General features: G+C 58.9%; 4 protein-coding genes across 10 annotated transcripts in view; 1 reads left to right on the top strand and 3 right to left on the bottom strand.

Moving 5' to 3' along the window:
- SPTBN5 (spectrin beta, non-erythrocytic 5) overlaps positions 1–6323 on the top strand; it is a 50944-nt gene extending 44621 nt beyond the window's left edge. Inside the window, 1 exon segment of the mRNA XM_036842010.1 lies at positions 6018–6323. The gene's annotated coding sequence lies outside the window, so the exon portion shown is untranslated.
- PLA2G4B (phospholipase A2 group IVB) lies at positions 452–11477 on the bottom strand. 3 transcript variants are annotated; one of them, XM_036845151.1, is made up of 21 exons: positions 11360–11477; positions 9985–10033; positions 8701–8773; positions 8268–8404; positions 8047–8178; positions 7669–7709; positions 7444–7486; positions 7120–7174; positions 6668–6798; positions 6341–6424; positions 6001–6038; positions 5040–5175; positions 4344–4480; positions 3867–4089; positions 3585–3702; positions 3130–3267; positions 2845–2949; positions 2522–2701; positions 2004–2170; positions 1233–1419; positions 452–1115 (listed from the first exon to the last, which is right to left on the bottom strand). In XM_036845151.1, the coding sequence occupies exons 2-21, from the start codon at positions 9991–9993 to the stop codon at positions 904–906; spliced, it is 2346 nt and encodes a 781-aa protein (XP_036701046.1). In that variant the 5' UTR covers positions 9994–10033; positions 11360–11477; the 3' UTR covers positions 452–903. The 3 variants fall into 3 exon arrangements, with proteins under 3 accessions (XP_036701046.1, XP_036701045.1, XP_036701044.1); XM_036845150.1 differs by lacking the exon at positions 11360–11477 and adding an exon at positions 11076–11107; XM_036845149.1 differs by lacking the exon at positions 11360–11477 and adding an exon at positions 10528–10576.
- On the bottom strand, positions 11130–18296 carry JMJD7 (jumonji domain containing 7). Of its 3 annotated transcripts, none has more exons than XM_036845160.1 (8): positions 18201–18290; positions 13748–13901; positions 13419–13672; positions 13024–13080; positions 12424–12519; positions 12121–12197; positions 11738–11897; positions 11130–11647 (listed from the first exon to the last, which is right to left on the bottom strand). In XM_036845160.1, exons 1-8 carry the CDS (start codon positions 18262–18264, stop codon positions 11559–11561), a joined length of 951 nt encoding a protein of 316 aa, XP_036701055.1. In that variant the 5' UTR covers positions 18265–18290; the 3' UTR covers positions 11130–11558. The 3 variants fall into 3 exon arrangements, with proteins under 3 accessions (XP_036701055.1, XP_036701057.1, XP_036701056.1); XM_036845162.1 differs by having other exon boundaries at positions 11513–11647; positions 13419–13664; positions 18201–18296; XM_036845161.1 differs by lacking the exon at positions 18201–18290 and adding an exon at positions 14492–14638 and having other exon boundaries at positions 11513–11647.
- Positions 18297–18528: 232 nt separating this feature from the next.
- Positions 18529–26130, bottom strand: part of MAPKBP1 (mitogen-activated protein kinase binding protein 1) — a 52560-nt gene continuing 44958 nt past the window's right edge. For all 3 annotated transcript variants that reach the window (XM_036845140.1, XM_036845138.1, XM_036845139.1), the window contains 9 exons: positions 25069–25305; positions 24430–24596; positions 24054–24199; positions 23735–23932; positions 23493–23577; positions 22913–23196; positions 22094–22690; positions 21569–21654; positions 18529–20947 (listed from right to left, as the gene is read on the bottom strand). In XM_036845140.1, coding sequence (XP_036701035.1) covers positions 20720–20947; positions 21569–21654; positions 22094–22690; positions 22913–23196; positions 23493–23577; positions 23735–23932; positions 24054–24199; positions 24430–24596; positions 25069–25305 — 2028 coding nt within the window. In that variant the 3' untranslated portion in view covers positions 18529–20719. The remainder of the gene's footprint in view (positions 20948–21568; positions 21655–22093; positions 22691–22912; positions 23197–23492; positions 23578–23734; positions 23933–24053; positions 24200–24429; positions 24597–25068; positions 25306–26130) is intronic.

Genomic DNA, 26130 nt, shown 5'->3' on the forward strand with positions numbered 1-26130 from the left:
CACCAAGGTCACAGCTTGCTGAAGTCACGCCGTTAGCACTGGTCTGTCTTGGGCTCATCTGATCCCGGGTCTGGCCCACCCCTATTAATCATGGGACAGGAAGCAGCCCTTTGCCTGAGTCCCTGGGTGAGGAAGACAGGAGTGCTGGCTGTCACTGCGAGTCACCCGGGCAGGACCAGGGCCGCAGCAGCAAGACCCGCCCCCCAGGCTGAACTGGCCACCTCTCTGCTTGGAGCAAGTGGGCCGGAGTGGCGTAGACACTGCCATGAGCTCACAGCCTGCTCTTCAGGGGAAGCCCAAGCTGACTTCCCAGCTCTATAAGGTGCCTGGGGAGGGGTTTTGTTTCCTAAACCAGTCCTTGCCATGGGTAACCAAGAGGTGGGATGACCTGTCCCTTCTTGGAAGCAATGACAGTAATCTCCATAATGCCTCACGTTTGTATGGGCCTCTGTAATACATAAAATGCTCTATTTATTTCACTCTGTACAGCTACTCAAGGTAGCAAGGAAGGGAAAGGACACCCAGGTCACGGGGCTTTGTGTGCGCACACAAATCTGGCCCAGACTGCCCCACTTACCCCGCTGCCACAGAACCTCTGAATCTTCTCCAGCCGCATCATGGAGACGAGGTCCCAGCCCCTGTTTAAAACCCTCAACCTACCCCAGGGTGTCCGTGGCAGGGGTGCTGGTGGCTTCAGTGCCACGTCTGGGTGGTGCTGGGCGCCTTTGTGAGCCCCTCAGAGGGCTGGCGACCACAACTGGGCCGTCCAAACCGCCAGAGGCTCTGAACTTGGTGATGACGGTCTCCACCCCAACTCAACCGGAGCAGCAAGGCGGCCAAGGAGGGAGCCTGAAAGAGTCAGGGGCCGTGGGGCTGGGGCGTGGCATGGCATCCTCCTGCCCATCACTCGGCCCGGCGCTGCTTGCGCCGCCGCACGGCCTCACGCAGGGCCTCCAGCAGCTGCTCCTGGTTGTTGCAGATGTTGTAGTGCGTCAGGCGGAGCAGCTTGTCCATGTCCTCCTGGCTGTAGGTCACCTTCAAGTAGTGGTAGGGGGAGTCGGATGAAGACAGGTTCACCTCCCCGGCCTCCTGCGCCTCAGCCGTCCGCCGGACCCCTGTGGAGAGAGTGCAGGCCGGCCATGGGAGGAGACCTCGCTGGGGATGGAGGGCGGGCTTGGGGTCACCTGGGTGGAGGCCTAGATAGAGGAGGGCTCCAGAGGATGGTGGCTCACCTGGGGCTGAGTGCTCCCGGAAGGAGGCGTTTACCAGCGGGAAGTGCAGCACAGCAGGGGCGTCAGGGCGGGCAGGGTCTGAGAAGAGGTGGCACTCTCGGGGCTGGCGCTGCTCCTCGGGGCTGGGTGAGATGGACGGGAACGGGATGCCCTGCTTCTGGCAGAACCGATCCAGGAGCTGCAGCTGCTGCAGGGTGGGCAGAAGAGGCATCAGCGGGATGGGTCCATGGGCTCCCAGTGTCCTCCACGCTGGGCTGCCTGAACGTGGAGGTCTGCTAAGACGTGGGACTGGGTGCCCAGATGCCAAGCCAGACGCTAGTGGACCCAGCAGGCCAGGCTGGGGTAAATGTTCTAAACCTGGCAGCCCTTCTATGGCAGCCCCTTTGGTGTCAACGGAGCCGGGCCGCTAACAACAACAACGCCCAGGTTCTGCAACTGGGAGACAAAACCCTTCACGGGACCAACACGGAAACTCAGAGCAAGGAGTCCCAGGGGTTCAGGACCAAACAGGGTGCAGGTACGTTCAAAATAAAATACATTTTAAAACACTGCCAGCTTCCCACCACGCCAACTTCCTGAGCAGAGTAAGTTCCCCTGGGGGAGAGTTCATAGAATCCACAGCCTTTCATTCACAGCGTCGCTGTCACAGCCCCTAAGGGAAGCTGTCCCAGAAACCAGACTCCAAAGCAGATCTCTCCAGAGTCAGGATGTCGGGCCAGCTGAGGCCAGGCCTGGCGTTGCCCCCGCCTCCCAAGCCTGCCCGCTGCCCACCTGAAAGGCTCCATGGAGGTTGTAATCCAGCGACAGGATGAGGTCCACGTCCCGTGTGGGCCGCAGGAGGGGTGGGCAGCTGGTGTTGACAAGGTAGCCAACATCCAACAGGCAAAGGAAGGGCTCTGCAGGTGTCAGCTGGTTGGGGAGGCCATCCAGTTTGGTGGCTGGAAAGTTAGGGGGTGGGGATCCGGTGGAGAGCAGCTGTCACTGGTGCTAAAGGCACCAGCCCCTCCAGCCTAATGCCAGCTCCTTGCTGCTTTAGAAGGAGGCTCTACCATCCGGCTCCTGCCCTCTCCCGCCAAAGCAGCACCTCAACTCCCGAGGCTCCACAGATGGGCCCTGACCCCAACGTAAGGAGAGGAAAAGGGGCCCCCGCTCCAAGCCACCCAGGGAACTGAACTCAAACGAATTGGGGCCAAGGGATTGGACAGTGCAGATGTCTGGACCAGGGACCCAAGGCTCAGGTGGCCATGGGAAGAGTTTGGGGAGCTGGGAGCAGGGGAGAAAAGCAATACCTTTCCAGGCAGAGAAGTGAGGATGCTGGAAATAGTCCTTGTGGAAAGAGAGGCCACGGAGGAAATTGTGGGTGGCCTGGGCAAGTGGACGCCGTGTCAGAAGGTCAGTGAAGAACTCAGCTATCCTGCTGGCCGCCGTGGGAGGCTCTCCTATATTCAGAAGGGGGACCTGCTCCTTGTCTGCAGTCAAGAATGGGGGAAACGGGGACCCTTTATTCCAGCCTCTGTGGACTCACAAAGGAGGAGAGAGCCACCCCACACTCCCCAAATACAGGCCCACTGGCTGCCTCTCCCATCCTGCGGGGAAGAGCCCGGGCACCTACCCAGGCTGGCCTGAGCCTGTGCCCAGCGGTCCCAGAACTGGCTGGGCTCGGAGGACCAATACAAGCTGTCCTGGAGGCTGGCTGCGTACAGGTTGCTCCAGATGCCTGAGGAGGAGATCTGAGTGGGAGAGAGTCCCCCACCTCACCAAACCCAGACCATTCCCCACAGCCCGTCCGGGACCAGGAAATGTCCCAGTGACTGAGCTGGGACAGTCGAGCCCGCCACCTCGCCCAGGCCCCTTCTCCCCACAACCCTAGCTTCTCCCACCTCCCAGACCCGCTCACCTTCCAGGAAGCAGATGCGGGACTCAGGAAGCCGCTTTGTCAGGCGCCCCATGAAGAACTCGGAGCCAAAGAGCTCAGAGGGGATGAAGGCGCCGTACTTGGGAAAGCCGACCTCATAGGGGGAGAACTCACACCACTCTGTGAAGAGCCACACAGCCTCACCATGGGGCCCAGAGCCTGAGGCCCCTCGGGCACCAAGGCACCCACCACGGGCCCCGCGTCGGGCAGCCTCGTGATCAGGAGGCCCAGCCTTGCTGCTGGCACCCTGAGCGTGGGACCCACGGCCCTTGCCCCCATCCCAAAGCCTGAGTGACTCGGATAGGATGACAGGCTCTGGAAAGCAAGGGACCTGGCCCAGAAGAGGGGGGAGTTAACACCCACCTTCACAGACAGGCCTGGCTACCTCTCACCCCGACAACTGTGAGAGCACAGGTCACGGTTCTGGAGCTACTCACCCCCAAATTCAAAGGTAGTCAGGTTCCGTTCTTTGGTGTTGAGAGCACAGTAGATGGGCAGAGGGTTCTGGCCACGGCTCAGGGCCTCCCGCTGGTCTGAGAGTTTGTGGTCGTGAGGCTGAGGGAAGGTAGTGTGAGCCTAAAGCCAGGGCTTCCTGGGGCCTTTGCCAGCCCCTGCGGCCCAGGGCCGCTCCCCACCTCTGGACCTTGCCCTGGCTTTGGCTGCCCCCATCCCCCGGCAACAGCCCCACTCCGCCCCCCAGGCCGCGCCCCTCCCCACACCTCGTCATGCAACAGCGCCTCGTTGATGAGGGCCCACAGGTTGGTGAAGCAGGGCGGGTGGCCCAGGCGCGCGCGCTCAGCCAGCTCCTGCTGGTACCGCCACAGCTGGCTGGGGGCCAGCACGCCCAGCTTGCTCTTGGTCACCTGCGTCTTCAGTGACTCGATGGGCCCTGCCAGGTCCTTCTGAGACCACTCTGGGTCCTCGTAGAGGTTGGCCAAAGCCCTGGGAAAAGCCAAAGCCGGGGGATTGTCACTCAAGGACCCCCATCACACGCCTTGGGCTCATTCTCTATGCTAGGACAATGGCCCAAAAGACACCTTCCAGGGTCCCCTTGAGCACCTTTCTCTCTGGCACGTGCATTCTCCCACCCCTTCCAGTTTGGTCAGAGAGGCCAATGGAGTCTGAGAGAGCCTTACCACCACACCCTCCTATCACAACCCAACTAGCCACCCCCAGGCTCCTACACTCAAGCTCACCAGGTGGAGCCCGAGGCCCCTGTGATGCAGGAGATGCAATCCAAGAGGCCCAGCTCCTTCAGGCCAGCCAGCTGCCCATACAGGGAAGTCATGGCCCGGATCCCACCACCAGTGGCCATAACAGCTACCACTGGGATCTGGAAGAGAGAATAGCCAGGCTTGGAGAGGCCTTAGGGAAGGGGAAGGCCAAGCCACAGGAAGAAGAGGTAGCAAGCCAAGCGCCCACTCAGCTCACCCACAGCTAAGGCTGGTCAAGATCTGATCAGGGCTCTTGGGACCAGTTCTAGTCAGGTCTGCTGAGGAAGGTCTAGTCGGAAGTAGCCTTGCAAGCGTCAGGCTTGTCTGGTTTTAAGAACTCCAAGAGAAATGGACAAGTTCCAGGCCTCATCTCCTCACCTCTAGCCCCTAAGGAGTCTGGTGACTGCTTTCTTGAAGCCCCAGGGTCACCTCAAAAGTCTCCCACATGGCTACCTCTCCCTCTTTCTAGGAGAGGTCAAATCCCTAGGAGATGCCCCAGGCCTCATGCACTGCTCTGCATTTGATGTGATCAAGCTCCTGACAACAGCAAGGGAGAGGGAAGCAGAGCAGGGTCCAAGGCTGGCTCGGCACCAGTTCTGGTCTGGTTAGGGCACAACCAGTCCCAGCATCCAGCACTGAACCCGAGGACGCCCACCTAATCCAGCCCAGTCCCCAGACCTCATCCTCCTGCAGGTCTCCATCCAGCTGCAGGGCCTGCTTCAGGGCCTTGGCCACCACCTGCTTCCTCCTGCTCAGAAAGGCCCGCTCCTCAGCACAGGGCCCGCAGTCCAGCCGCACCGCCAGCTCCCTCGGTCTGGGTGGGAAGGAAGGCACCATGAGGCAGCTCCCGGCCTCGTCAGAGAAAGAGAAGCTGGGCTGGCCTGCCTGCCCCGGAAAGCCAGCCGCCACCCTTCTCTCCTCTCCTCTCCTCTCTCCAACCCTCGCCCCTGCTCCTGTGTCCTCACTGACGTGTGTCGTGTGGATGTGAGGGGGAGAAGGTGAACCCAGACCCTGGCGGGGACACCCTTGGGGAAGCAGCACAGCGGATTCACAGGACCAGGAAAGCGGTGACTGAAGAGGCTCCAGGGAGGACCCAATGCCATCGATCCACTTCCTCCTCTCAGCCTCTCTCCCTCACCCACCCAAAAATGACTCTAAAAAGGGGACAGGAATGGTGCTCCCACCTCTTCATGGCGGGGAGCTAGCGCCCCCCCAGGCATGTGCAGGGCCGGTGTAGGCGGCTCCTCCCATCTCCTGAGGGTTAACTGAGGCCCCGAAGGGGCGCGACTGCACTCCTCTTGGTTTCCTTGCCCCCTCTGTGCCTCTAACCACTGTCCCACCTGCCATCTGCTTTTCCAGCCAAACATTTATCAAGTGCCTCCCAAGTGCCAGGCACTGGGCTAGACACACACCCCTCTGACTGAACCAGGAATGCATGTAAAACGTTGACAGGAAGAGCCTTCATCTGCCAAGGCCCCCGCACCTCAGGCCCCACCGTGGGAGCAAACCCCTGAGCATCTCAGAGAGGATTCACGGTGGTCGGGCCTGCTAGGGGCCGCCCCGTGCCTGCTCGTTCCTCCAGGCTGAGTGCCCGCTGCTGTCCCCCGTGACCTTTCCCAGTGCCCAGCCGGCCTCTCACCCTTCTTCTTTTTTCAGCTCCACCTTCATCAGGGGCTCCTGAAAACCATGAAGCCTCCAATCACAAAGATGGGACACCCCGTTGCCTTCAACCCAGCCCAAGCCACGTCCCATGACAGCCCCATGCTCCCTTGGGCGCCAGCCATCTCCACAGGGGCCAGGCCTGAGGCCTGAAGACAGGGATACTCAGAGAACTCCTCTCCCAGAGCCTGGCCTGGCATTTGTCCAGGGCCTGGCCCAAGGACAGAAGCCGCTACAGAAGCAGGCCCGCCCTTCAAGGCCTGGGGCCTGGGCCCAGCCCCGCCCGCGCATCTGGCTTTCTTCCTCTGGGTGACCAGTACCTGGGATGTAGGGAAGACAAGTCTCACCACTTGGTCAGAGGGCAGTGCCCTCAGAGGCACCTTCAGCTGCTCTTGGGGCGCATCCTGCAGGAAGGATGAAGAGGACCTAAGAATCTCCACCCTTCCATTCCAGCAAAGCCTCATCAATTGCCCCGGGAGTGACAGAGAAGTAGCTGGAAGGGGGACAGGAGGCTGAGGTCAACCCCACACTTCCCAGGATGCCTCCTGGGAAGCCTCGGGGTGAGCAGAGGAACAGGCTGGCAGGAGGTGCCGAGGGAAGGAGGGGGGAGGGCTCTGCAGGCCTCAGCGCCCGGGACGTCCCACTACCTGCAGGTGAATACTCAGCTCCTGCTCCCAGCAGGCCGGCCAATGGAAGCGGAAGGAGCCGGCGCCCACGGAGGCCTCCTGCGGACCCTCACAGGACCCGGGAACCACAAGCTGAACTCCGCCCTCTGACCCTGGAAACAGGAACCAGAGCAGAGAGGCTGGGAATGGGATCTCAGCCCACAGAGGCCCCTGTCTCGCCTAAGGGGCCTGGGGGCGGGGCCCTCCCCCCCACTGAGATGGAGGTCTGGCTCAGACCTGGGCTGGGAGATGGGGTCGCACCACAGCCCCTCTGAGGACTAAAGGGAAAAAGCCCCAGCATGGATTCGTCCCCTCACCCCTGCTCCTGGCTGAGAGCTGGGGGCAGCTAGTGCAAGGTTCCCTCCAGGGTCCCCTTAGAAAGGGGAAGACAAGGGCTGAGAGACGGCAGCTCTCCCAGTGGTTTGGGGACTCACCCTGCTGGCCCCCGGCCTTCTCCAGTCGAACGTGCAAGCAGGAGAGCTCCCGGGCCTGGGTCATTAAGAGAGCCCCTCAGACTCGAGCCCCTCCCCTGCTGGAGACGCCACCCTCCCAACACCCTGGTTCCTGCTCCTCAGCACCTTTTTACCTTGGCCCTGAGTCACCAAACATTTGCTTGGGGTTGTAGCCTCTGGAACTAAAATCCCAGCCAGCCCCGCCACCCCCCAGCAACAACGGTAACCGACCCCCGTGGTGGGCCCAAGCTTCAGGCCCGGGGAGAAGGGTGCGCAGAGGGCACGAGGGAGGGGCTCTAGACTCACCACCAGGATGCCATTACTGACGAGGCGCTCAGCACAGTCGGTCCTGGAAAGAGCCCCCAGTGACCCTTAGTGAGAACCCAGGTTCCCATCCCCCAAGGAGGTCTGGGCTTTCCTCCTCCACCCCTGATGCCTCCCAGGGAAGGGTGTCAGCTCTGGGTGCGCTGGGCTCTGTCCTTCCCAGAAGGAATCACTCCCACCCGGGAACTGCCCCATGGCCCGACTTACAAATTCTGCAGCCGAAATTCAACTTCCAGCTGCTCCTTGCCCTGGAGAGAGAAAGAAGCAAGTTAGAAACGGTGAGGAGCACGTGTGTGTGTAGGTCCCAACCCAGACACCTGGGCTGCTGCGGTCCCAGTGGTGAGGAGAGCCACTGGCCACCTTCCCTGGACTGCTCCAAGAAAGCTGCCCTTGGCCTAGGGGACAAGACAGAGGGTCGGGGACAGGACTGCTCTTTGGTGGACAGGAGCTCCTCGCTGACAGAGGCCTCTGGGATGCCAGGGAAGCCTGGACCACTCACTGGAGAAGAAAGCCATGTACCTGGCTACCCTCCAAAGCATCCCCTCCCCAGGGCTGAAGCCCTCCGCTGCCTGCACACAGCCTTGCCTGAGGGTTCAGCGAGAAGCTCTCACGCCGGGACTCCCCAGCCCGCAAAGTCCCCACGTCAAACAGCACTGACAACAGAGGGTCATCCTTGGTCAGAAGGTCCTGGTCAAAGACTTCGAGTTGCACGATGTTCTGAAAGGGGAACAGAGTGAGGGGGCTGCAGGAAGAAGGGGTGGGACAGGGGTGGGTCAGGGAGCAGGGCCAGGCTGATGCCTGCCCACCTTGAGCTGGCTGTGGATTCGGAAGTGAAAGCTCTGATTCCAGATGGGGTTTCTGCTGTTCTTGACCATGCGCGTCTGGAGCTGCTGGCTGGAGGCCGAGGGCAGCCACAGAGTCACGTAGCAGTCAGAGGGAGTCACTGTGGGAAGAAAGAAGGAGTGCCCGGTGCTGGCCAAGAGCCCTTCCCAGCCCAGCCGCCCAGAGCCCACGTCCTTCCGTCACAGGCAGCCCCAGGAGACCTAGAGACCCAGGAAATGGGGCTGGGTCGGGAGGCAGGAGGTGCAGGCCTGACCTCGATGTTCCATCCACTACCTCCTATCAGCACCCTCTCTGGGACCCGCTGCACGCCCAGCCCTACTCGCATCTCTTCCCACTGTCCTGCCCCACTCTGAAGCCAGCTGCAGAACCACTGCCCTCTCTGGGCCCAGCACTCACCTAGGTCCTTGGAGGGCAGGCCATGGGCCTGCAGGACATGAATGGTGAGCAAGCAGGTCCCAGGCACCTTTGCCTGCAGAGGAGAGAGAGAGAAACAGGCTTACTACAGGCTGATGGGCCCAAAGGGGAGGCTGGGGTGACACCTTGAGGCCTAATCCTGAACCAGAAGGACCAGCCCTGCCCAGCCACAGGCCTGTCCTCCACCCACCAGAGTCCTGAGCCAACAGGCGGCTACGGTATCTCCTGATGAGGCCTGCCTACACTTACACAACACTTTGCACCAGCTCTGGTCCAAGGGCTTCATGTAGATTAACTCGATTTAATCATACAACCACCCTATGCACGAGGACTACTTATTATGACCAACCCCACAAGGAGACAGAGGCACAGAAAGGCTAAGTAGTTGCTTGCCCGAGACCCAGGGCCAGGACTGGAGCAGGCTAGCTCGACTTCTGCTCTCAACTCCCACACTTACCTGCTTCCAGTTCCTGGTACAGTATCCTTACTCTTTCCACCCCACAACCCTGGCTCCCCTTTACTAAGCAGCCTTGAGGCTGGTCTTGGGTGGCAGGGGGCCCCCAGGGCAGCAAAGCGGGGTGTGGATATAAGGCTACAGAGGGAAGGGAAGAGGTATGTCAGGGCCCCGGTTGTCTTTGGTCCCCCTGGTTGAGCTGCTTCCCATACTCTGCATCCCTGGCCAAAAGACAATTCTGGAAATGGGCTCTCCACTAGGCTAGGGACAGCAATTATCAGCTCAGACCACCCATAGGTTGTCCAGTCTTCCAGGTCCTACAAGGTCAGGCTAAAGATGGTCCCCAGGTGGCCCCATCCAAACCCACGACCCTGGGTATGGGGATGTAGACCCTGTGCTAATCGAGTCTTCCTTTTGGCCATCAGCCCTGCTTCAGAAGGGCCCTGATGGAACGGAGTCCAGGGGCAGAGCTGGAAAAGCTCATCCAGCAGCGTCAGCCCTGGGGCCCCCATGACCCAAGCAACTGAGTCAGAAAGAACACCAGAGCGGCCATTTCCTCTGGGGCCCCAGGACGGCAGCTGGGAGCCTGAGTTCTCAGGGCCCAAATCCACGGTGCCAGGGAGCTCCGCCTGGAGCCCATTTCTAGGGCAGGAAAAACACAGAATGATCCTCCTTCCCAAGACCCTGCCTCTTCCCTGGCCTCTGCTCCCTGGCCCTGTCCAAGGCCGGCAAACACCTGGAGAAGCCCATAGCCCCCTCGAGAAACAGCATTAACCAGGCCGCGCAGGGACCAGTGCCCTAGCAGGTCTTACCAGAGCCATGAGGCAGAGTGTCCTCGGGAAGAAGGAACGACGGCAGCACCTGCAGGACTAAGGACTGTCAGCTTTCTCACCCAGCACCAGGGATGTCCCAGCAGGCCCCGAGCTCCTCCCTGGTTCCTGCCCACTGCTTCCGCTCCACCCAAGCCCCACGCCCACTCCCGGACCAGCCGCCCGTCCAGGAGATGAGACACCTTAAGCCCACACAGAGCCACTGACACCCTCGCGATGGGGGCTCAGCACCCCCAGAGACCCATCCTCTCCAGCCACCGCCCTCTGGGCCCCACAGCCCTGCTCTCCCTGCCGGGACCTCAAGGAGGGACCCCCAGGAGAGCTCGCCGTCAGCGGCTGAGCAAGAGGCCGCAGGGGTCTGGCTGGGGGCGCGGCTGAAGGGGCTGCTGAGGTCTGGAAGGCAGGGAGCGGGTCCCAGAGCGGCAGCAGACCCACGAGCCGCATTCCCCCACCCCAGGGCCTTCCACAGCCTCCTGCTGCCAACGTGACAGAACCGCCCCGTCTTCACTGAAGTGCTTGGCCAACCTGAGGGGAGCGCCTCGGGCCCCAGCGTGAGCCGGCGGGGCTGTGGTTTGTTCTGCGAACAGCCCTTCAAAGCCGCGTGCCGGGCTGCCTCCACCTTGGAGCTGGGTGCTGGGTGGCGGCCGGGGAAGGGGGCTCTTCCGTCCCCAGGGCCAGGTTGGGGCAAGGGGGCGGGATGGGGACAGTGAGTGTAGAGACCTGCTCCTTCCTCAGGGCGACAGCCTCAGGAGGGACAGGGGTTTCTGTCCCCTCCTATCTGTGCCTGCTGTGAGGGAAACGAGGGCGACCTTTAGGGAACAAGACCGCACCAGCTGCCGTGGAGCTGGAGGAGGAGAGCAAACAAGGCCAGAGCGAAGCTAACGAGAGCTTTACAGGCCCTGAGTCAACGAGTTCTGTGCCACAGAGTGACAGCAAGGCTGAGGTTGGCCCGCTTGCCCCAGAGAGGCTGTGACGGCGGCCGGGGACAGAGAGGTCTCGGCCGCAGAGAGCTCCTCAGGCCCCGGCCTGGACCCAGCCCTCACCCCCAATCAGGGTCACCCTGAAATGTTCACCTGAACCTTCCAGCCCTCACCAGACCACGGAAGGCAACCGCGAGGGAGCCTTAGCACACGTGAATCATAGCCGCCTTTTATTGAACGCTTCCTCCGTGCCAGGCCGGTGCCATCCTTACAGATACCGTCCCCAACACGCCATGAGGTAGGAACCATCGTTATCTCTGTTTTACAGACAGCACACCGATGCTGTGAGGCAGTCACCTGCCCAAGGTCACGGCGCCGGTGAGAGGCGGTGCCGCACCTGAACCCCACTCCTCTTCCAGAACAGGCTGCTGCCTCACCTGTGCGCCAGCTTCCTGGGAGCCCACACCCAGACCTGCCTGGCACCTCCTGGTCCTCCCGATCCTCTGAAGCTGACCCTAAGCCCAGCTGGGCCAGCAGCCAGCACCTCTGACTCCAGGTTGCCTCTCGAGGTGACTGGCTCAGGAGGGGCACGGCCTTTTCCATGAGTTGTCCTTGGTGATGTTCACCAGGGCTCGGTCAGTTGAGGCCTGAGGCCTTAGTGAGGGAGTCGAGCAGCTGGAAGTAACTGTACTTGAGGTCATACTCCATGTCGTACCAGAAATTCACTGTGGAGAGAATGGAGACCGGAGCACGAGGGTCCCCCTTCTAACCTAAGCTTCTCCACCCACCCCCCGGTGAGCTGGGCAGCCCCTCACCGGCCATGCAGCCATGGGACTGCTGGACGTGGTGGAACCACAGGGCGGGCAGGTAGAGCATCTCGCCAGTCTGCACTGTGCAGTGAAGGGCCTGGGCCTGACTGTAACTGGGGTACTGGGCCAGATCTGGAGCCAAGGGGTCCAGTGGGATCCAAGGCACCTGGGAACACAACAGATTCCAGGGAGTAGGCCCAAAGCCCTCAGGCCCTCCAGCTCTGTCCCTGGAGGTAAACACCATGGGCCCTGCCCTGCTTGGCACTGGGAGGCCCAGACGTAGGGATTCTTCAGAGCAAAGCACCACCTCCCCATCTCTTTTGTGCCTGTTCCTCAGAGCCCAGGTTCCTTGCCTCCCCCCTCCCGGGGCCCAGGAACAAGGCAGACACCTTCTCCATGGCCTCTTCATCCACCATCTTGAATGAGCCCTCTTTGGTTAGCTGGTAGGTTGCCGGTGTGTACAGCTCTGAAGCCAAAGGGAGAAAGTTGTGGGCACCCTCAAAGGGCCTGGAGCTTGCCCACCACTCCCACTTGTTCCCTGGGTGCAGGGGCAAGAGGGCCAGGAGTCCTAGTGCAGTGGAGATGCTGTGTCCACACTTCAGGCCTGGGGCCCAGCCCGCCCAGGGCTACCCACTGCCCTCCCTCTACTTTGGGCCACCTGCTCCCCATCCCCTCCAGGCTGCATCCCCTACCATAGGGGATGAAGGGCCGGTCGCTGGGTGGATGCAGCAGGAAGTGTTTCTCTCCCGAGACCACACAGTAGAGGTTCTCATAGTGGTCCTTATGCACTGCCGACACAGAGGGCCCAGTGGGCAGGGTTAGGAGGGGCAGGGCACAGGAGGGGGCAGACACTCGCACTTGGGGCCCTGCACCCCAAGACAGCTTACGGTGTGACAGAAGAGCACGCAAAGTCAGAGGAGGCTCAGGGGGATGCCAAGGAAAGGAGTCCGGCAGGCATTCGGGCATCTCAGATCTCTGCCTGCCAGGGACTTGACACTCGCCAAGAGGGGAATTTGCACAAACAGGGTTCTTCTGAGTCTACCCCCTGACTTAGCTGGCCTTCACTGCTTTCTAGGGACCTACAAGAAACAGCGTCCCCCGCGTCCAATGCCGCGGGCACCTTCACCCACCTGAGCTGTTGGGGAAGGCCCTCTGTTATGCCTGAGCCCCAGAATCCCAGGAGAAATCTTACAGATCAATCAGTCTGACTTCCCTTCAGGCCGGCCTTCTACTCTCCGCCTCGCCTTCCCTCCCCACAACCTCCTCCCCACCTTTGTATTCCCGACACCTACACGACGTCACTGCAGCTGCCTCTCCCAGCCAGAAGTTCACAGCATCAGGCATCTTTCCTGTGGGTCAGAGGAAAGAGGGCGAGTTAGGAGAGGCCAGGCTGGGAACTACCACCACAGTGATGCTGGGCCAGAACCTGGGCGGGGAGCAGAGGGGCCCCCGGGAAACGGCAGGGAGAAGGGGCAGAGGTGGGTGAGCATGGCGAGGGGCCTCTGTCCCCTGGAGCAGAAGGAAGGGCAGCCATCTTCAGTAGTTCGTCGAAATGAAGTCAAGGCCGAGGGAGCTGACCCCGTGGAGCCAAGAGTGTGGGCCGTCACCAGCAAGGGGAGAGAAGCGGCAAGCGGGGCTGGCTCCCACCTTCCCACTTCTTCCCTGCCGGGGCCCCACCTCCACTCACCCAGCGCCTCAGAGGCCCAGGGCACGTGGGGCTCCAGATCAGGCAACAGCTGGGGCAGCTCGGTGAGCAGGTTGGAGCACTGCTTCTGCACGTAGAGGACCCCGGGGTGTTGGGCTCGGCCCTCCAGCACGTCCAGCACACAGCTCAGGGGCAGGCGGCGCTCGGCAGGCATCACAAAGCGGTCCCCTCGCACGGCATCCGCGTAACCATCTGGGGTCACCGCCACACTCACCTCCGCGGAGCCCGCTGTGGCTCTAGAGGAATGGACGTTCAGTCCAAGCCCAGATGCCCCAAAGCACCGCCCACACTCCGCCCAGGGCAGCCCCCACCTGAGGTAGGGGAGGGACCACTTCTGGAGGGCCGGCCAGTGCTGCAGGGCATTTCGGATGATGCAGGGCCTGTTGGGGCAGACCCAGTCGCGGTAGAAGTGGAGTGGACCGGGGGGCTTGTCCAGGTAGGGCACAGCAAGAGGCACGCTGAGCTCTGAGAGAAAGAGGCGGGGGAAGGGGGTTGAGGCCAACAGTACCCAGTTGCTGCCTGCATAAGAGATGCCCTCTCTGGGCAGTTCACTGTGTCACCAGGCAATGCCTATAGGTGACCAAGGGACCCTGGACAACCAGGAACAGAAGAATGAGGAGGGAAATTTAAAGGAGAAAGTGTGAAACAGCCATAAACACACCAGGATGGGCCCTAAAGTCCACAGGGCCACGGGCTGCTGCTCAGCACACAATCCATACCCTCCAGGGGGCCACGTCCAGCCCTGCACAGTGAACCCCTGGCTTTCCTACTCCGGAGTGGCCAACCTCCTGGCATCCATTAGGAAAGGCAGCCATGGAGGCAGTGTCGGGAGCTCCAGCATGAGTAGAGCTGAGGCCCCAAGGCCAATGCTTGTATGGGTGGCCAAGGTTCTGGAGAGCACCTAAAATGTGCTGAGGACTTGGCTGGGCCATCGTGGAGGTATTAAGGGATGATCCGAGCATCATCTCAAGAAGCTTACAACCTAACTGGAGAGACAGGCTGCCACACAAAACCATCAGAAGAAAAGTAAGGGCTGAACTGTCTTTTGGTCTTACCGAACAGCATCACCATCCTCAGACACCCAGGGCTGCCATGTGCATTTGGGCAGATGGTGTGGTGCGCCACCTGTGCAGAGGTCAATAGGGGCCCTGTGTCACCCTTAACAAAAATCTCCTTTTTTATTTATTTATTCATTTATTTTTTGGCTGCGTTGGGTCTTCGTTGCTGCGCGCGGGCTTTCTCTAGTTGCAGCGAGTGGGAGCTACTCTTTGCTGTGGTGCGCAGGCTTCTCATTGCGGTGGCTTCTCTTGTTGCAGGACACGGGCTCTAGCTGCGCGGGCTTCAGTAGTTGTGGCTTGCGGGCTCAGTAGTTGTGGCTTGCGGGCTCTAGAGTGCAGGCTCAGTAGCTGTGGCGCACGGGCTTAGCTGCTCTGAGGCATGTGGGATCTTCCCGGACCAGGGCTCGAACCCGTGTCCCCTGCATTGGCAGGCGGATTCTTAACCACTGTGCCACCAGGGAAGCCCCCAAAATCTCTTCTTTTTGACTCTTTCTTCTCCCTCATTCCTGGTATCCTACTGATTACCTCTAAGTCCTGTTGATTCTACCGCCTATGTCTCTCAAGCCACACATATCCCTTTCCTCTGCTGGTAACCACATTCAAAGTTAGCTCATTTGGGTCCTCAAATGTCACTTTGATGAGGCTTCCCTCTCTGGCCACCCTTTTTAAAATTGTAATCTGCCCCCAACAATCTTTATACCCCTTCCCTTCTTATTCTATCATTTCTCACTAACACACTATATGTTTTACTTATTCCACTTGTTTATCGATCTCTCTTGCTAGAATGTATGCTCCATGAGGGCAGGGATGCTTGTCTTATTCACTGATGTACCCCCCAGGACCTAGCACACAGTAGGTGCTCAGTAAATATTTGCTTAATGGTTGAATATAAGTCTCCAAAATCTCCTGGCTGGATGATTGCTGCAGTGAACTAACTGGTTTCCTTGGCTTAATTCCCCTCCTTCTCAAAGCATCCCCCACCCTGGCCCCAGTCATCTTCCTAAAATACAATCTCATCTTGTCACACCTCTAGTAAAAAGTCCTTTGACGGCTTACCCCTGCTCCTTACAAAATACAGTCAGCCTTGGCCCACACATTCAAGACACTCCGTGATGAGGCCCAACCTACTTTTCCAGTCCGGTTTCCTCCTGCCTGGTGCCTGCCCATCAGCACACACTCTACTCAGGTGGTGCCAAACGTTGTTCCTGCTGCTCACTCACACTGGAATGCCTTCCTCCTGGCTTTTATACAGGGCATAGGCTTTGCTGTGTTATTTTCATCCTTGCGGTCTAGCCTGAATGTCTTGGTCCCCAGTGGGTGGTTACTACATCCTATCCCAACAGCCACTGCACTCATTTTCACCTCCGAGGTCACGCTCTCTCTCATGACCGCGTCTCCACACCGGTCATCTGGGCCTTGCAATCAGCTGGAAAGTGAAATGTCTTTAGATCAAAAATTGAAACTGAGCGGGAAGACCCTGGTGGACACCGGAAAACTGAAAAGGAAGTATGCTTCCTTCACTGGCTCGAGAGGCAAGATGGAACGTGCCAGATAGATAAGGGAGCAAGGGCGAGGAATCTGGCAAAGGGCCTTCCCAGTCATGCCAGCCCATCTAAGCAGTCATCTGGTGGGGCTCAATAAATCTCCCTGTTATTCTAACTAGGAGTCTTAAAATAAGTGGCCACTGCTTTTTTTTTTTTTTTAACCCTTTGTACTTTCTGTAATTATTTCAGTTTTACTTTTTCACCGTTTAAGAGATTTCCTTTATTTCAGTTTTACTTTTTCACCGTTTTAATAGATTTCCTTTAGAGAATGGCCACTATTCCCTCCTGGGGCTTCCAAGTGAGAATTTCAAAAAGGATCCAAACAATTCCTCTGGTCCAACAATTCTTCTGCTAGGAATTTAACCAACAAAAACACACATGTGCACAAAGACTCTGCTCCAGGCACACCAGCCTCCTCACTGATCCCTGAACACACCTGGCACACTCCCACCATAGGGCATCTGACCCGCGTGCCCTCTCCTGGAATGCTCTTGTTTCTCAGAGGTCTGCCCAGCTCCCCCGCTCCCCTCCTTCTTCAAGCCAGTGCTCAAATGTCGCGTTATCAAAGAGGCCTACCCTGACCTTCTCATTTCAACTTGTAACCTGCCCTCCACGCCACATCCCGAGCCTCCTCATTCTGCTTTACTTTTTTACCCCAAAGCACTTATCTTCTAACCCATTTTTTTCTACTATATAATTTACTCATTTAGTGTGCCTATGGTTGTTTCCTCACTTAGAATGTAAGCTCTACGAGGGTAGAGATTTGTTTTGTTCGCTGATGTATCCTAAACATACTGAATGGAGCCTGGCACACTGAAGAGCTTACTAAGTATTGGTTAAACGAACACTCAAAGTATTGGTTGCAGTATTGAAAACAATAGATTGGAAATGGCCTAAATGCCTACCAATAGTGGGCTGATTAAGTAAATTACAGCATTAGTACACAGGAGGGATGGAAAAGACTGAAAAAGACTGAAGTAGAGTGATATGGAACGATTTTCAAGATACACAGTACAGGGCTTCCCTGGTGGCGCAGTGGTTGAGAATCCGCCTGCCAATGCAGGGGACACGGGTTCGAGCCCTGGTCTGGGAAGATCCCACATGCCGCGGAGCAACTAGGCCCGTGAGCCACAACTACTGAGCCTGCGCGTCTGGAGCCTGTGCTCCGCAACAAGAGAGGCCGCGATAGTGAGAGGCCCGCGCACCGCAATGAAGAGTGGCCCCCGCTCGCCACAACTAGAGAAAGCCCTCGCACAGAAACACAGCCAAAAATAAATAAATGAATAAATAAATAAATAATTTTTAAAAATTGTCAAAAGACAAAGACATAATTAAAAAAAAAATAAAGATACAGAGTACAGAAAAGTGTGCCTAACAAGCTACCATTTGTATAAAAAGGGAGATATACAGTCATAGGTTTGTGTGTAGATATTAACAGAGTATTTCTGGAAGGATGCATACTGGAGCCTGGAATGGGAGGGAAGCTTACTTTACATTGTAAGTCTGCTGTTTTTAAAACCATGTGCCCATGTCACTATTCAGTGATAAGATATTGCTTAAAAATAGAAAGAGAAAAGGAAGAGAATGAGAGAGAAAAGTAAAAAACCAAGCAGGGGAAGAGCCAGGGATCTCCAGTACAGCTGCCTCCAGTTCTCCCAAAGCTCTGCAATGCTCGCAGCTTGGAGGAGTCTTTTCCTGAAGGAAGCGATCCAGCAGGGGTTCAGAGAGGGAGAAACCTTAAAGATTTCACAACAGGGAAGGGTGGGAGGGTTAACAACAGAATGCCCCGAGTATTCGGTGCCAGCTGACGGTGGGAAACACAGAACGCCACCAGAGTAAAGACTGGGCCGGGTCTTGGGAATAATGTGAAGAGTCCCCCCAAGAAGCCACGAAAGTGCGGGAACACGGAAGGAGGGGAGCTGAGGGCCCACCCAGGGGGCTGGGGAACGGGGCTGCGACACACGCGCGAGCACAGAGGGGCCGGCCACCAGTCACGTGCACGAGGTTCCGCGCCCCTTGCGGAAAAGAAACAGGGTGCACCCTGGTGCCAGTGGCCCAGGAAGAACCAGGGCGCACCCGGATCCGGGACCCGGTTCTCGACAAGCCCAAGGCCCCTCCCGCATCTTGTGATTGCTCTGCGGTCGAGGAGCCACCCCACTCACCCCTTGCCGCAGCCGGGAACTCCCGTAACTCTCTTCGCACGGCGTCCAAAGCCGCGTCCGCCATGACGACTACGCCGCGGCCGCCGCCGCCCCTCCCTCCCTCCCTCCTTAAGACCCCGCCTCGGGCCCGAGGCCCCACCCTTCCGTGCGGCCTCAAGCCCCGGCTCCCAGCCCCCTCCACGCCTCGTCCTCCCACACACTGCCGCTGAAGTCAGCAGCTTCCAACTGCCCACCCCCATACCCCCCAGGCGACCACAGATTTTGTATCCACGCGGCAAGCGAAAAGCCGCGCCTCCTCTCGCCTGCCCCACTCGCTGGCAACCCAGGGTTAGCAAATGATTGTGTTTATTGACGAGTTCATACATCAGTACAAACGGACATGTTAAAAACAGCCTCTGCCCTGTGAGACCTGGGGAGGAGGGAAGCGCCATGGCCTGGACAAAGTATAAAAGTTATAAATAAGGGGCTTTCAAAACTGGGTCAGGGCAGATCTGAACGGGGTCGGCAGTCGCCGGTGGCCTCAGACATGCAGAAGGGGACGGGCGCCGGCCACGAGACCCCCTCCCCCCACGCTGGGCTGGGGGTAGGGGAAGGGCGGCCACCTTCTCACAAACCTTGGCAGCAGTGTAGCTAGCTCCTTCCTCATGAAGGACAGACTGGCTAAGGATGGCCAAGAACCCAGCCCAGAGGGCCAGGCCTGAACCCCATTTGCGGTGGACTGCGGCTGGTGTGCGGATTAGGGGTACGGTGGGAGTGGATTTCTAACTCTGACAAGGGCAGCTGCAGCCCTCCCAGACTCCACTCTCAGCTGTGAGAGTTCTTGGGCCAGGATTTCTTTGCACTGTTGGCCAAGCAGGTGGGGGTAGTAGAAAAGAGTGAGGGTGAAATAGGTTTCACCTGTTCAGGCCACTGATGCAAACAGAGCTGCGCACCCCTCAGAATCTAATTTCTTGCTATGCCTCCGCCTATAGAGCCAGCGGAGCCCATAGGGAAATGGACTTTTGTGGCCTGGAGCTGTGGTGCCCTGACTTACCTGAGGCAGAGGAAGCAGTAGGGCCTAGAGACACATGTTCTTCACCTCAACTCTTCAACAAGTGCTTCACTACCTGGTCCTACTCTACTTGCCCACTGTGCCCTAGCTCCTTCCCCTCACCCCTAAAACTGCCCTTCTAATTCTAATCTATCCCCTGACCTCTGCCACTTACCTGTCCCACCTACCACCTTTCCAGTGTGTCTCTTAGCCCCTGCTGCAGTCCCATGTGCCTCCCTCTCTTCTACCTCCAGTACCCAGTACCCCTGGGTCCCCAGCACTGCCTTTGAGGAGGCTCCTTCTACCCAAACCAGATACTCTGGGCCATCTCACATCAGCTAGGCTGTGGACACTAGGAATCCAGATTTCAGGCTTAGTGTGTTCCTTCCCTTTTCATGTTCTTTGATAAGAGCCAAGTTGGTGAAGCTAGGGCGGGACGTGAGAGGAAACCAGGTACACATCAGCCAGGCAAGTGCTCTAGCAGTGAACACTCAGCTTGTGGCTGTGTGTGTGTGGGTGTGTGTGTGTGTGTTTAGATTTCACCTGTGGCCAAGGTCCTTAGAAGGTGGGCCAGCGCCCTGTAAACTATGAGGGAAGTTCCAACACAGGCTTCTGACTGAGCATCACTCAGGATGCAGGGAGAAGGTGGCCTCGGCTCCAGGAGCCTACTGGGGACCAGGGCTGGAGGACAGGGAAGGCCAAGGGGCTGAGGGAAGGAGGCCAGGGCTTCATGTTTGCCCAGCAGAGGGCTTTACTGTCCTGCAGCAATGTCCCACAGCTGGCTCCACAGTTCCGGCCAGGAGAGAGGGGGCACAGGAAGAGACAATGCTAGGGCCCTCTTGGAGGGGGAACGGGAGTGGAATGTGGCGGCTCGGGCCTTGATATCAACTCAAGCCTCCTGATGGCTGGGAGTGCTCCAGAGGGCCAGAGGGCTCTGCCTTTCTGAACTGCCAGCAAGTGGGGAAAACAACCCCTGCTCTGGCAGCCAGGGGAGTGCAGCTGGTATGGGGAGGGGGGGAAGTGGAGGTAGAGGTGAGCCTCCGTTGTTGGCTAAAGGGCATGGATACCAGATCACCTCTCACCTCTACCCCACTGAATACCCTGTGTGTGCTCCACCCCAGGGAGCTGATCCCTGCAGTAATTTCAAATGGCTTCTAAGAAGAGAGGGCCAGCCTTTCCCGATTTCCCCCAGATGGGGCAGGCTGCCCTCCTACTCCTCACAGCACCAAGATGACAAAGGCCCAAGACCTACTCCTGCGTGAGCCACTGGAGGGGCTGTGGAGGCAGGAGTTCCAAGAAAGTGAGGCAACAGTCAGGGAAATAAATTAATAAATACAGGGACCCCATGAGGAACAGCTGGGAAAGCTGCTTCCCCTCTGAGCACTGATCCCTGCTATCCACTCCAAGCAACCCCACAGGTTTTGGTGAGTGGAGGAGGGGCTGCAGTTTGGAATCGGGGGAGCATTCACTTGGGACAGGCTTCTGGAACTCAGAGTCTGCGTTCCATGCGCCGCTCCACGGCTCGAAGCAGCAGCTCTGAGTATTGCTCCAGCAGGGCCTGTGTCTGCTCGGCGCCCGCGGCCCCAGGGCTCCCGCCTGGGCTGGACAACACAGCCCCGGCCAGGGCCTCTAGCTCCTGCCGCACGGAGGAGAAGGTGTTTCTGAGGAGCTGGGTGATGCGACTTTGCTCTGCTGAGGGTGTCTTGCAGCTGGCCACCTGCAACAGGACCCCAGAAGTGAGGTGGAGGAACAGTGGAGGGGACTGTCAATGGATGTAGAAAAGGGAGGGGCCCTGCCGGCGTCCAGCCTGCCCCAAAGAAGGGACTGCATGCCCTGCTAGGTGTGGCTGGGAGTTCCACACTCCAAGACCAGCAAGTATGACCAGAGGCTAGGGGACAGAGGCAGACCCTGGGGGTGACTGTCAGGTCTGGCACCATCTACATCTTGTTAGCAACTCCTCTTTCAAATCTTGGCCCCTGCTGGACTGTCCCCTATGTTTAGGGTGGCCAAGTCAGTTTTGAATATGGAAGGGGATACTATTAATAATTATACTTGGAAAACAGGCATAAGCTGCATGGTCCTAAGCAAACTAGGACATGTGGGCTCTCTACACCCCACCCTCCTGTCTGAGGATGTCTCCAGCTGTTAGCCAGAAATGACCGATACGTGCTCAGTTCATGAGGCCTGGCCTGGCTTCTAACCCACTCACCTACTCAGAATGTTCTTAATTGCTCCACCCACCCATCGGTGGAAGAGCCTTATCATTATGTTCCGGATACTCAGCTAGCACTCCTGACCTGCTCTGTCTTCCCGCCGCGGGGGGGTACCCGACACGTACCAAGTGGTAGAGCTGCACGGCCTGGCGCACACTGCCCTGGAGCTCTGCCACAAGCTGTTCGCACTGCTCCAGGCTCACGGCTGGTTCTGGGAGGGACAGACAGCTCAGTAAGGCCCAGCAAAGCTGCCCCTTCAGGCTTCCCCACCCAGGGGTCACTCAGAGGAAGAGAGGCCTACCCCCACCCCACCCAGCATCGCACGCCCTCAGTCCCTTCCTCTTGCCTCCTTCCTTCCCGACACCCTCCCAACACCACCCAGGAAACAAGGTCCAGAGGAAAGGGCCAGCTCCAGCCCCAGTCCCAGGGGCCGGAAGGCACTGAAGGGGCAAGTGGGTCACAGGGAGATCATGAAGGTCGGCAGGAGTGTCTCACCATCAGGGGCGTGACTTAATGGACCGAAACAGGAGCAGACAGGACGAAGTACGCCAGAGGCTGGACGCACAGAAGTGGGATAGAGCCAGAGACTGGCCAACAGACACGGGAGAGAGAGGACGGGGCAGGAGATGAGAGCTGGGAGCTGTGCACACCTGAGTCCCGGCTCCGGGCTGCCCCCGGCCTGGTGCGTCCCACAGGGCTGGGAGTCTTCTCAGGGGCTGGGGGCTGCAGGTTCTCGGGGCCTCGGAGGAGGCTGCTGACCGGCAGCTGCTGGGCACGGGGACTGTTGGGCCCAGGCTGAGCCTGGCCCTCGGTCCTAGGCTTGGGAGTGGCACCCTCCCCCAAGCAGGCCCGCCTCTCAGATGTACTGTGAGCCTTTGCTAGGCCCGCTGAGGGGCCAGGCTGTTCTGCCTCACCAGGGGCCCGGCCCTTGGTGGCAGGTGAGAATGTGGCCAGGGTAGGACGATCAGGCAGTGGCTTTGGGATATCCAGGACCAGGTGAGCCCGGCTGGGCAGGGCCAGCTTGCTGAGTGGCGAGACTCGGATGGGGGCAGGAGCTTGAGGTTCGGCAGCCAGGCCCAGGTTCTCCCCAACAGAGATGCTGCGGGCTATCTTGGCCATGGAACTGGTGGTGGGGTTCTGGTAGGAGTGGGGCTGAGACAGACGGCTGTCAGCTTGGGGCAGGGAGCACAGGCGCCCCTGGGCCTCCATCTCCTGTAAGAGCAACGGGCCTGGTGGAGGGGCCTCATCTGCAGGGGAGACAGAGACATACACAGGTCAGGCGGTGAGGAAGGCGTCCCGGGTGCTAAGGCTCAACTCTCTAGGAGCTGCTGTGCCCTGCACATACCCACTAAGGGGCTCCCACCGGCAAGCACGGTGACACATCAGGGCCACGTGAGGCCACCTTCCTCTAGCACGCCCATGGGCTCCACACTCCCCACACCTAGAGCTGAGCCCCCCAGGCTCCTCACCCTGTGGCACCAGACTCTGCACCGACTGGGCTTTCTGGAGTCCCCCTGAGGCGCTGGCTGTGGCCACTCTCTTGGGGGCCCAGCTACTGTCCGGGTTGAGACGGCGTCGTGGCAACAGCACAGGGGCTGCCTGCTGGGGGCCAGGGTTCCCAAGGGAAGGCCCCGCCTCCGGGGGTGCTCCTGGAGGATTGGCACCATTGCCTCTCAGCTGCTCGCCAGAAGCCTGCGGCACCTGGGCTGGCCTCGATGTCATTGCCAGGCTTGAGGAAGATGGGGATGGTTCCCTAGGGAGGAAATGTGGAAGAAGCCCCAGAGGAGGCTCAGGGCTCCTCCCTGCCAAGATGGGGAGAAGCTCGCACAGCACTAGAGAGGCACTAGGAGAGAAGGGCGGGCACAAAGCCAGCCAGGACAGCTGTCCCAAAACTTGGGGAGTGCACAGTGCTGCTGGGCATGGAAGACAGAGCCTTGGAGAGAAGAGGGCTGCAGGCTGCCCCAGGCGCAGGGCTGACCCTATTGGGAGCACTGCGAGGTTAGGAGAGCTGGAGCTCCTTGTAGGAAAGTGAGCTGCTGTGGACAGTACCTGAGTGCGGGGCTCTGCACTTGCAACAGGAATCGTGAGGAGATGCTCCGAGACTCTGTCCGCTCTGGTACCCGGACTGGGCCCCCTGCCAGGGTGACAGAAATCAGGGACTGAAGCAAGCTCTTGCCCAGACTCTGCCTCCCCTAGAAGGCAGCCCCCGGGCATGGCCTGCCCTTGGACCCTCCCTCTCAGCGGGGCAAGGAGGAAAGAAGGGTAGATTGCGGTGACCAATGTGACCACACCTGGAGCAGCCCCGTTGGCCAGAGTCTCAAAGTGCTGTTTTAGAAACTGCTCCTGGTCCGGGGTATGGGGGCTGCCTTCCTGCACCCCGTAGGGGCCAGTGCCTCCCTCCTCTTCCTCCTCTTCCTCATCACCCTCGACTGGCTCTTCAAGGTCTGAGGAAATGCCATCCACACTCAGGGGCTCCGTGCTCTCGGAGTCTGGATGTGGGGGAGGGGGAGAGAAGCATCACGCTGCACCCCTCTGTCACCAGAGCCTCCACTCCCACCTCAGTCCACTGACCCGCGTGGTCCCGGCCCTCCCTCAGGGCTGCAGCCTCACCTTCATTGGGATGCTCAGGGCTGGAAAGGCGGCTGCTGCTGAAGTCCACGGAGCAGGCACTGTCAGGGCTGTGCTTCTCTGAGCCCCTGCTGCCGGCGTACACTCTTCCCAGGGTCCCTCGGGCTGGTGCCTGCACCTGGAACTCACTGCCAGAAAGGCCAAGAGGGGAAAGAGGAGGCAGTGAGCAATGGTAAGCAGCAGCCCCACTGGACTCCTGCCTTCCTTCTGCCCGACCCGTGAGCAGGACTGGGGATGAGGCAGTGGTGGGCAAGCCCTGAGTGCCTGGGGCCAGCCCCCCACCCAAATACAGAACCCTCGGAGGGAAGGGAAGACGAGGCGGGTGGTGCATGGCCCCAGAAGTCTGCAGGACCCTTGCCTGGTATCCAGGGTGGGGCTGTCACTCGGCTCCGGGTAAACAATACCGTCTTCGATGGGTGCAGGCTCCAGTTCTTGGGCAAAGACCCCTTCATCTTGGGACAACAATCGGATAATGTGGGGGCAGGAACAGGGTTGGGAAGCCTGAGGCCGGGGGCGCTTTTCATTCTGGAAACACACAAAGGGAAACACACATTCTGGAAACATCACTGGGGTTGCTGACGTGAGTGAGGGTCTGGGAGAGGAGGTGGAGGTGGGCAAGGATCAAGTGGGCACCAATTCTGGGGGAAGCTCCGACTCTGAGGACAGACACCAAAAAGCCAGGCTGGGTTCCAACTAGTGTTCTTGAGCTTCTGGAAGAACTACATTAGCACTCTGGGCTGCCAACCTCTAGCCACCACTTCATATCATGAGCCCTCCAAGGAACCCAGCCCAGAACAAAGGCTACCCTTTGCTTCTGCACCCCAAGCACCGTACCGCACAGCCTAGCCAGCCCCACCTGACTTTGCAGCTCAGGTTACCCATGTCCCACAGAGGCAGAGCAAGCACAGCCAGACCAATGCTCAGGCCCCAGCTGTTGGCACAAGGCTGGCTAAAGCTGCTTGGAGATCTCTAGTTCGCTGGGAGAAAGCGGGCTCACCTGGCTAGCATGTGAGGTCTCAGGGGCCTGCTGACCATGCTTCCCAGGACCTGAAGGGCTCACAGCCAGAGAGTCCTGGCTAGGGCCCCGAGGACTTGGGGCCAGCGTCTCCAGCTGCCGCAGGTCCAGCATGGAGCGGACACTCAGCTCCACGCCTGGCTGAGCCCAGCGCCCCCTTCTTCTGGGTCCTTGGTTGGCTGCAGGAGCTGGATCCAGGAATTCCTCTGTCTCCTGTGCCTGGTGTGGGGAGGGGGTGGGAGAGGAGTAACAGTAACAATCACACAACAGTCTTAGCAAACACTCACACGTCACCTACTGTGTGCCAGGCACTTTACACGTATTAGTTCATTTAATCCTCACAACCACCTTATGAAGGAGGTACTACCATTCGCCTCACATGTACAGATGGGAAAACTGAAGCACAGAGGCCTTAAGTAACTTGCCCAAGTCCCACAGACAGTCTGCCTGCAGGTTACAGCTCAGGTAGTCTGGCTCCAGAGTTCAGGCTCTCAGCTTCACTCTGTGTCCTGTCCTAGAGGACCTTCTGGTCTTCGTCTTCACTGGTGTCATGGACACCTCAGAGCTGGGAGTCTCTAAAAGGCCCCCACTCTGAGGACAGCCCAAGTCCATTCACAGCACCAAGGACAAACCAATGGCCCCGGCTTGAGACACATGGCCTGGTCAGAAGGCACCAGACACCACAGCACCATCATCCCATGAAACTGCTGCTGACAATGAAAGGTGCTGGAGCTTGAAACCCTGACGTGGGACAAGGGAAGGCTGGGCAGCCTCTGCAAGCCTTCATCCTCCTCCCGGCCACCCTGAAGTTGCCGCTCAGCTACTGGTCCTCTTAAGGCCTTTTCCCTCTAACTCTTCTGGAAGTTCTGAGCTTAGCTCTTCACCTGGGTCTTTAGAACTACAGTTTCTCCAGATTTCAGTTCTTTGGCCCTTTGACTTTCTTGAAATTTCCTTGTAACCATTCAGCTTAGACCCCTTTTCTACTCCCCACCTCAACATGTTCTTTGTTTACTCCCAGGCCCCCAGGAGGCTGAACAAGCGGAG

This window comes from Balaenoptera musculus, chromosome 2 (assembly GCF_009873245.2).
Source record: "Balaenoptera musculus isolate JJ_BM4_2016_0621 chromosome 2, mBalMus1.pri.v3, whole genome shotgun sequence".
Taxonomy (NCBI): Eukaryota; Metazoa; Chordata; class Mammalia; order Artiodactyla; family Balaenopteridae; genus Balaenoptera; species Balaenoptera musculus.